General features: G+C 39.3%; 1 protein-coding gene across 4 annotated transcripts; it reads left to right on the forward strand.

The window, feature by feature from the left end:
- The first annotated feature begins 484 nt into the window (after positions 1–484).
- Positions 485–7,730, forward strand: cxxc1b (CXXC finger protein 1b). 4 transcript variants are annotated; one of them, XM_037771176.1, is made up of 15 exons: positions 485–642; positions 1,832–1,947; positions 2,053–2,153; positions 2,282–2,421; positions 3,056–3,211; positions 3,599–3,661; positions 3,776–3,922; positions 4,042–4,149; positions 4,253–4,452; positions 5,413–5,620; positions 5,810–5,920; positions 6,031–6,080; positions 6,163–6,259; positions 6,413–6,565; positions 7,323–7,730. In XM_037771176.1, exons 1-15 carry the CDS (start codon positions 640–642, stop codon positions 7,467–7,469), a joined length of 1,800 nt encoding a protein of 599 aa, XP_037627104.1. In that variant the 5' UTR covers positions 485–639; the 3' UTR covers positions 7,470–7,730. The 4 variants fall into 4 exon arrangements, with proteins under 4 accessions (XP_037627104.1, XP_037627111.1, XP_037627120.1 ...); XM_037771183.1 differs by having other exon boundaries at positions 4,274–4,452; XM_037771192.1 differs by lacking the exon at positions 3,599–3,661.
- Positions 7,731–10,104: the final 2,374 nt, after the last annotated feature.

The raw sequence follows: 10,104 nt of genomic DNA on the forward strand, positions 1-10,104 counted from the left end.
TTATTGTTCAACACAGGCCATTTCGGTAGAATATAACAATAAAATAGAAATAATTTTATTTTACTTTTGTATGGCATTTTTTAGGCTGACTTTTTAACTGGCGTCTGATAGTCGCTTTCAGTCCAAAATGGCAGAAGTGTAGCTTTGTGTAGCTGAGATTGACGGTCAGTGCCTGGCAATGACTTGTTGTGAAGTAACGGGGGAGGGAGAATGCAACATTATATCATATGATATCATATGATATCATATGATATTATATTATACATATTGCTCTGCATGAGACAATAGACAATAAATAATAGTAACACTGATTTGATGTATTTTCCTCCTTTAAGAAACGCAGTTTGTAACAGATCCAATAGGAGGTGATAGTGTACCACTGGATGTTAATTTGCCACCAGAGAAGAAGAACACTTGACCAATCACAGACCAGGGATGTATTTTACGAGTAGTACCGAGTCCAGCCGAGTTGAGCCGAGTCCAGCCGAGTTCAGCCGAGTTGAGCCGAGTCCAGCCGAGTTGATGTCCGTATAAAAACGAACGTTAGCTGTCGAGCTAACAGGCTCTCTGTTGCATTTGTCGCGTTTCTAGTGTATTTTGTAGAGCGACCAAAGAGTGAAACGTTACAGATCTCACATCATGGTAAGTATGAGATTACAAAGAAGACGATTTTTCAAAGTTAGTTGATTTAATTTGATGATTAATAACGTTAAACGGCCGTTAGTTTACATCCTCCAGGAGCATGTTGTGATCCAACTCCAGCTAGCTAGCTAACGGTTAAATATAAACGTCCTGTTAATGAAGAATAATAACATTACCGTGTTAGATAGTTACATTATAATGTTTGTGTTGACGACTTAGTGTTTATGTGGTATAGCAAAGTATGGTAGTTGATAAATGTTAACTGTATCTTTAGCTGTTAACTGACAAGCTAGCTAGCTAGCTGATGCTAACTGACAAGCTAGCTAGCTGATTTGCAGAAGAAGCAGCGTTCAGTTTTTATGAACCAGATATCTGGAACAAGCTCCCAGAAACCTGCAGGACCAACTCCAACTCTGAGCTCTTTATAATCAAAGCTTAAAGCTTTCCTGTTTGCTGCTGCTGCCTTTTATTAAACCAGATGATGATCTTATACTGCACTAGAGCTTTTACTCTTCTGTGTTATATTCTATTTTAGCTTTTATTTTTAGCTTGTTTTTATTTTCTAATGTGACCAAAGTAGGAACACAAACAGTTACTGCCAACTATGGGTTGTTCCTACAGAGACTGTGTATTACAGCAGAGCTACTCTTCAAAGTGAAATGCTGTGCTTTGCTTCTTTAGAAACAAAAAATATTGTTTTATTATTGAAAACACACATAAATACTAATACAGTGATCGGGGACCTGCATATTTATATATATCCTGGATCATACTTGTATCTCTGTCTTCCTGATCCATTTCATCTCTCTAAGCACATACACACACCCATACAACACAAACACTTCCCCTCCCTGACCTCTGACCCTTCACCACATTTATTTTTATTTAAATTTATTTATGTTACTTCCATTTCATTTTAATTCTTTGGATTGTTTAAGTATGTGTCCTCCTTTTTTCTCTGAATTCAATTGAAATTATAGTTTAAGATGAAGTCTTGTTTTTGTGTTTTAGGTCTCCCCCTTGTTTTAAGTTGTGAAATTTTGTGTAAAAACAAAGAGACAGCTGTAAAATGAAAATACAGTAGGAAATAATGTGATGATGATTGTATAAGTTGGTGAAACTGCGATAAAAACTAATCAGTGGTGTTTAGTATAACTCCACCAGTTGTGGTTTGTTCTTGTTGTTTCAGGACAGCGAAATGTCTGACGTCGACCACGCACCAGGGCCTGAGACCAGCAGTATGGAGGGGGAGAACGCACCGCTGTACTGTATCTGCCGGAAACCAGACATCAACTGCTTCATGATGTAAGTTCCCTTCACAAAACCGATGCAACTGTTTCAATCGTCACTGCGTATGGATGCAACGATGCTCATACATCATTTTCTTACATTTGCTTCTCTCGTTGACAGTGGCTGTGATAACTGTAATGAGTGGTTCCACGGCCACTGCATTAACATCACAGAGAAGATGGCGAAGGCAATCCGGGAATGGTATTGCACGAAATGCAGAGGTGATAAAAAAAAAAAATCATCTTGCCACATCTTATCACAGCATTTGAGAGTGCCGTGCTTAACATTAAATACATCACAAATAACCAAAATAAACACGACGTTGTTGCATTGTTCTCCCTGTCACCAGATAAAAACTCCTCACTGGAAATAAAGTATAGATCGAAGAAAACCAGAGAGAAGGATGTTGAGCAAGACAGAGGATCTGACAGACAGTACAGTACCCCGAGTACTCCTGACTATAAGAGTGAAAGGCGGCGTGGATCTAAAGTAAGTTGACCTAAATATTTAAGTTTGACTGAAATATCTGAAGAGCATCAATAAAGTACTTACAGAAATGAGATAATTGGATCTTCCAAATTAAAAGTCTAACATGTAGCCATTCCTTACTGACACGAAGAACAATTACATGCATTACTATTAGCATTAGTATTCATTTATTTGTTTATATAGGAACACGTTTACATAATTCAGCCAGTTAGGTTTTTGAAACAACAATTTTTCACAAGAGGCAAAGACGGAAACGAGAATTGCATATGAGTAAAAACAGTGAGGTTTACTACAAATATACTTGATTTACAGTCATTTTTAAAGTACAAGCCTTGTGTTGTATGGAGTAGTGATGCAGAAGCTACTTGTAGTGAGTTTTTATGGAATAATGTTATAATGTCACTTCTTTTTTTACATATTGGTCAGCTAACCATTTGAGTCTTTCGTCCTCCTCAATTTTATAGTTGTGCAGACGTTTTCAACTCATAACCTCATTTTAAAGTCAACACATATTGCTTTGTGTCACAGCGACGCCTACCCATTGTCAAGCATTAGGTGAATATGTAGGATGTAAAACAATGCACATTTCTTTGGATGCAAAGACTCTTATCGTCCATTGTTTAATTCCCCTCAGGTGAAGCGTTCAGTTCGAATGTGTGGGGAATGTGAGCCCTGCAGGAGGACTGAAGACTGTGCCCTGTGTGACTTCTGCAAGGACATGAAGAAGTTCGGAGGCCCCAACAAAATCAGACAGAAGTGCAGGTTCAGGCAATGTGAGGTTCGAGCCAGGGTAAGTCACTTCATCTCGATTTTGTTTTCAAATATGATTAGGCCACCGAAGTGTAGAAGAATATTTGACATTTCTGCACTGTGACACTTCTTTTTGTCATTGAAAGGTCTTGAAAATTGTAGATTTAACTTGTCAATACATGTAAGCTCCTACAATGATCCTTTACTAGAATGTTACTTTACTTTAGTAATAATAATGTATCATTTTTTTTTCATTGAAAGAAGAGCAAAGAACGGCACTGAAGGCTTTTCTCAATGGAAAAGATGTTTTCGCTCTTCTCCCGACTGGCTTTTAGTTTGATTGACAGATGGTTCATCCAATCACCTGCCAAGTATTATTTGAAAGTGCCTGCCCTTTTTCAAACAATTTCTAATGATGGCTTTTCAGGTGATTCTGTGTAACAAACCATCTGCTAGGTCAGGTTACTTGCAAGGTGCCAGTTCAAAAAAGGTATTGTTTTTAAATGAAGGAATTTCATTTCTTGAAGCAAATAGCTGATGTATTTGTGCACTCACTTGTGACAGCTTTGGAAATGTGCAACCTGTTGCTTGTTGTTTTGTACAGAAAATGCTGCGTGTGAAGGAAGAGGAAATGGCCTTGCAGGAAAGGAGCGACAATTCCTACCACAGACGGAGACGATACTCCGAGGACTATGACAGCGAGGCGGATCTCTACCGGCAGTACAAGGCTGCGGGGCTTAACAGCAACATGGTAGCAGAACATTTGACACCTTCTTGTTGCATATAAACCTGCTCATTTAAGATGCACTCAATCAGCAGCTAAATCAGGAACTGTATATTGAGTCTTTTTTTTGCTATCCTGTCACCCAGGCATGGAATAGTGATGAAAGTGATGAGCCGCCTTTCAGTCCCGTCATGCGTAAGAAAGCTGTGAAGGTGAAGCACGTCAAGAGACGTGAAAAGAAGTTTGACAAGAAAGTAAGTTTCCTCGAAGAAATCACCATTTTTATCTGAAGTGCTGCCCGGTTTTAACATGGTAAATGGTAATAACACATATAGTAACATCCGCTCTACTACCTAGTCTTCTATTTTAACTATACAGAAGGAGTCAAGGCGCCACAAACAGAAGCAGAAGCACAAAGACAAAACCAGGTGCAGTGAGAAGGGCGAGCTCCGGGACAACACCGGACAGCGTCAGTGTCTGGGGCCGAGCTGTGTGGGTGCAGCGAGACCCAACTCCAAATACTGCTCCGAGGACTGTGGCATGAAGTTAGCTGCCAAGTAAGAACTCTTACTTTCACCTTTCATACATTAATGTGATTCTATCAGGTTAGATATTGTATTCGGGACGCTTGCTTAGAACAAACAAAGCCAACATCTATGAATTCAAATAGAAGTTTAATTTATTTGCTGCTCATTGGAGGTTTTTTCCTATTTTTTTAATAACTGGAACCACCTTTGTTTACATAAACCATAAACAGCATGGTCAAAAACCGTTTGCTTCTATATCCCCCATTTGTATTCAAATGATAGTACTATTGCTCCACCTAGTGCTAGAAGAATTAAATACTGGTAAAATGATCTGATTTACTAGTGTTACATTAGCTTTTGTTGGAAACTTCTGAGCCTGAACCATTTGTTTAGATATGTCACTAAAGCTGGGTTTATGCTCGTCGTAGTGTTGCCGGCGCAACACTACCAAGAATGCCAAGAATGACATCATCATGTATTGTGCGTAAAGCAAGTTGTTGCAGCGTTTGTTCTTGTACCTCTGAATTTTTTGTAACTAGGCGCCCGCTGTGCGTGCGTCTGCCATTCAGACATAACTGCAACAATAAGATAAAAGCAAATAACGTAAATTATGAAGTAAAATAATGAATTAGAGAGACAGTCGCGTCATTTTTAAGTGCTTTAAAAGCAGCAGATCTTAAAAATCTACATGTGAGTAAATATTTTGCCAGCCGAATGAAATTGAGGTGTTTGGTCTATGGCGCATTGGCATTATTTCGGAGAATACTGCAACAAAAAATGCTCTGTAAATATAAACGCCTTTGTGCATGCTTGTAGTTTGCGCGCCATCTGTGGAGGCCCGCACCTCAGTGCCTCGCACGAGTATAAACAAAGCTTAAGTATTACAGTTTATTCTTCTGCTTTTCCTCTGTCTTTCTCATCATTATCCTCGGTGTAGTGTCCCATGGAAAGTGTTTAAATGCATTAACCTGTGTGCATTTTGTTCCACAGCCGGATCTACGAGATCCTCCCTCAGCGTATCCAGCAGTGGCAGCAGAGCCCCTGCATTGCCGAGGAGCACGGTAAGAAGCAGCTGGAGCGCATCCGTCGGGAACAGCAGAACGCCCGGCTGCGCCTCACGGAGATGGAGCGACGCTTCCACGAACTGGAAGGCATCATCGCCAAGGCCAAGCAGCAGGCGGTTCTGCAGGACGAGGAGGTGAGCTGACAGCAGCCTGCATGCTTCTTCATTTAGCTTGTCCTGTTGTAACTGCTTTTTCGTGATGTTGTCCATGTGGGTCTTGTCAAAATCAGGGCCAGCTTTGAAACTGTAATCTCAGGCAGTCTTTTGTTCATTTGAGGCTGCTGAAAAAGCTTTTTTGATAAAACGCTTTGGCTCTGCTTGCAGGTGAATGAAGGTGAGAGCGAAGACACAGACCTGCAGATCTTCTGTGTGTCTTGCAGTCATCCCATCAATCCAAAAGTGGCGCTGAGACATATGGAGAGATGTTACGCAAAGGTGAGTAGATTTTGAATTCCTGTTTTCTGCCTCTAAGCATCAAATATAAACGCAAACCAAAGCATATGGGCTACTTGTAATGTTTCTTTCCCTAATTATTTTTTTGACAGTATGAGAGTCAGACTTCCTTTGGTTCCATGTACCCTACAAGGATAGAAGGGTAAGAAAAAAAAATCTTCTCAAAATGTACAGCAACTTTCCCTACTTCAGTTGCTTTACTAACATTCTTTTTTTTTCAACAGAGCAACCAGACTCTTCTGTGATGTGTACAATCCCCAAAGCAAAACGTATTGTAAGAGGCTTCAGGTTTTGTGTCCAGAACATTCCAGAGATCCTAAGGTCAGTGGAAACACATCAGACACTTTTATGATTCACTAAAAACTGCTCACTTGGTCTAAAACTTGAAATATTGATAGTAATAACCTGCTAAACATGAAGTAGTGTTTGTGTGGAGATTATTTTTATTTGTTTCTCTTCTGTTTTGGTCACTAGATCCCAGTGGACGAGGTGTGTGGGTGTCCTCTGGTGAAGAATGTGTTTGAGCTGACTGGAGACTACTGCAGGGTCTCTAAAAGGAAATGCAACAAACATTACAACTGGGAGAAGCTCAGGAGAGCAGAGGTGGACCTGGAGCGAGTCAGGGTGGTAAGTCAAACTTCATGACTGTTGGGTCGGTTTAAACCATAGACTGTATATAAAGATGGAGCCGCAGCTTGTTAGCATGAACCACCTAATTGCTACGTTAGTACCACAGTAGACTAGCTAGAAAGACACAACAACTCACCATAATATCTCTATAACTACATTTATGATCAAATTGACACATTCTATTACACAGACTCGTGACAGTTATGGAAAGTTAAAGTTTCATCTCTCGTACAGTTCCCAAGCCTCCGGCTCCGTGACTACTTCCCTCAGAGCAGCTGTCAATCATGACGTCTCACCCCCTTTTTATAGCATCAAATAACTAATTAAAAACAAACTTATCAGAAAAATGAACACTTTCCCATTTTTAGGAAAAATGTATTTGACGTGTACTTTGACTTTTTATTTTGCCCCATGTCTCATCCACTAACATGGAGGGGGCGGGATTTATGGCTTATACTGCAGCCAGCCACCAGGGGGCGATTGAGATGTTTTGGCTTCACTTTTGGGGAGGTGTCATGTCGTCCATCTTTATATAGTCTATGGTTTCAATGGACAAAACTTGTGATATTTATTAGAAATTCTGCATCCTTTCAATTGGAATCATCAAAGAAAGTCTCACATCAGATATAGGAAGAGTTTCTGTTGATATCTCCTAAATGCCTCTTGCCTCTCGACCCACAATGAGGGAAGTGATAATTATCTCATGATAAATATAATTCTTCAGCTGTAACCTTTTTTTTTTTCTCACCCACAGTGGTACAAGTTGGACGAGCTCTTTGAACAGGAGCGTAACGTCAGGACTGCTATGACCAACAGAGCCGGTCTGCTCGCTCTGATGTTGCACCAAACTATCCAGCACGACCCTGTGACGACCGATCTCCGTAGCAACAAGGACAGGTAGTCGACCTGGTCCGTGCCCGTTCTCTGATCTGTGGATCACCGTACGCAACGTGAGATCTGAGTGTTAACGATTTAAACGATAACTACCCATTTGGATGAAAACTGATTTTATAACTAGATAATTATTTTAGAATCTTTGTATGATAATTAATGTAAGAGGTAAATGGATATATATTTTTTCCTGACTGTGGTAGATGAACTGCTGCTGATTGAAAACAGCTGTTTTTGGTATGATTGCCCTGAATAAACACCTTCAACTTGCTTCGGGTTAGGTGTGTGTTGTTATTTGTTCCATTTTTGTCTATTGGCCTTTCTACACACGATGTACAAAGGACGCTTTGATTATTATGACTATTACAACTTGGCTTGAAATGCAACTAAACCAAGAATGTGTGCTTTAAACTGGTAAAAACGGTGTGTGAGTGGATGTCAGGGAAAAAAGGCTGAGAAAGAATGCATAAATAACTGTAAAGTAACATGGATATAGCAGGGTAGATTATTTCCTTTACTAAATAACCACCAGTTGGTTCGTAGGAACCGAACTGAAATACAGAAAAACAAAACTTTACAAGTACAACACAGATCTGGATTCAAAATGTAGGACAATATTTCTCCCACCATCATCTTTAAAACCTCTCGTACTACGCTCCTCCTAAAAGGATGAGATGTTCCCGATTGGTCAATAATCAGACGCAGAGCTCTCTGATTGGTATGATTCAGAGACAGGATCGTGTGACAATTTCCCCCCCTCTGGTTAGGGCTGTCCCGAACACTATTTTTTGGGCTTCGAAGCTTCGGTGAGAAATATTCGAAGGTATTCGTAGCTCCGCGGAGCAGCATGTTCTTTTGTCTGTCTGACTCCATCTCCCCGGTTTCACTGCGGCACCTCTACACACAACAAACGTCAATATCCATCTGAGAATAACTAATAATAATTCATGTTAAATATGAATAATACTGTGGGGTTATTCCTTATTTCATGGGCTATTTTGGGATATATATATTATAACATACTTGTATATAAAAAAGTAAAGCATTCAAATAGTGATTTGGAGGTTGAATACCATGGCAATGGTTGAAGCTTCGAAGCATCCGCGTCACCCTTAGTTCTGGTGCATTGGTATACTTACTTTATGATCATAAGTAATATGTTTTCCTTGATTAAAATGAATGCATACAGGTAAATATAATGATTATATGTAAAATATTACACTTGATCTAGCATTGCACCTCCCACCTCGAAAAGTTTGCATTGTACAAAAACACAAAAGCAATCCTCTGTTATTATATCTTATTTGTTTATTACATTAATAGCAGTAAATGATTTGATTTACACTATTTACACAATGGTTAGTTTGTAGTGTTGCACAACTTTTTCAACAGCAAACTGTTATTGTATGTCAACCTGTTTTTAATAAAAAGTTAACTTTCATTTTAACAAGCACTGTTGCCTTCATGTACGCCTCCTAAATTCCTGCTTCTCAGACCAAAAGCTGCTTAATTTGATTCTGAAAGTAGTATATTGTTTGAATAAAGGGACAAAATATATGCTATTACAAATTCATTTCAAAGGTAGATGATGGTTTCCAAGCTTTGCGTCCTGTAGAGTCACACATTGACAACTCCCCACTGTCAAGACATCCCCAGGATTATCTACCACAGACGAACACAAACGCTCCCAGCGGTTTACAGCGAGCACACCTCTTTCTAATGACCCCTGAAGGCAGCACCGTTAAATGACAAATAAACGAAGCGTGCGATTAAAGAGGATGAAGGCGGGATGAGATGAATCATTCCCTTCCGCCTGATGATTGGACGGGTCGTCCTTTCGTATGCAATCTGCTTATTTGTTGTTCTACTTTTCTCTCCTTACAGAATGTGAATGTCTGAACTGAGTAAACAAAATTCCTTATTGAGTCATGTATAATGGAAATACTATGTTGCTAGGCTAGCTGATATTTTTATATATATATTTATCTATTCTTTTGTTATTATACTGCTTATTTGCACCAACAAAACCAAAGCAAATTCCTAGTGTATACCTCTTACACCTGGCAATAAACACGATTCTGATTCTGGTTCTGATTCTGATATAGATAAAAAAAAGGCCTGGCTGTTGTTCACGGTTACATCTCAGTGATTATTGTAATGCATTTCCCACTTCCGGGACACATGAAACTGAGTTTATTTAATACATTATGGGAGGTTAAGTCACTTAAATTGAAAAACAGAGCATATACTCGGGAAACCTCCAATTGGTCTCGGTAAAGATGAACGTTACTTATTTAGAATACTCAGGATCACAGCACTGAAGCAAATAATAACAAAAGGGTGGAAAAAAACTAAACCCCCAGATTTATTTATAAAATGGAAAAGTGTAAGTCAAGAAGTAAAAGTTGTGGAAAAGGGAACTCATAAAAGAAGGAATATGGAGGATGTTTTTGAGAAGAGATGGAGTCTAACAGAAGGAAAAATATAGGTACATGGGTTAACACGCATGCACATATACATATGCTTGGAGGTGACCTGACGTTAAGGAGGATGCATGTGTGTGCCCATGTAAATGATATTACTATATATGTACGATCCCCTCCCCTCCCCACCTTTTTATTTTCTATGAACTTATTTCTTGATTT

The sequence above is a fragment of the Sebastes umbrosus genome, chromosome 1, assembly GCF_015220745.1.
Source record: "Sebastes umbrosus isolate fSebUmb1 chromosome 1, fSebUmb1.pri, whole genome shotgun sequence".
NCBI lineage: Eukaryota > Metazoa > Chordata > Actinopteri > Perciformes > Sebastidae > Sebastes > Sebastes umbrosus.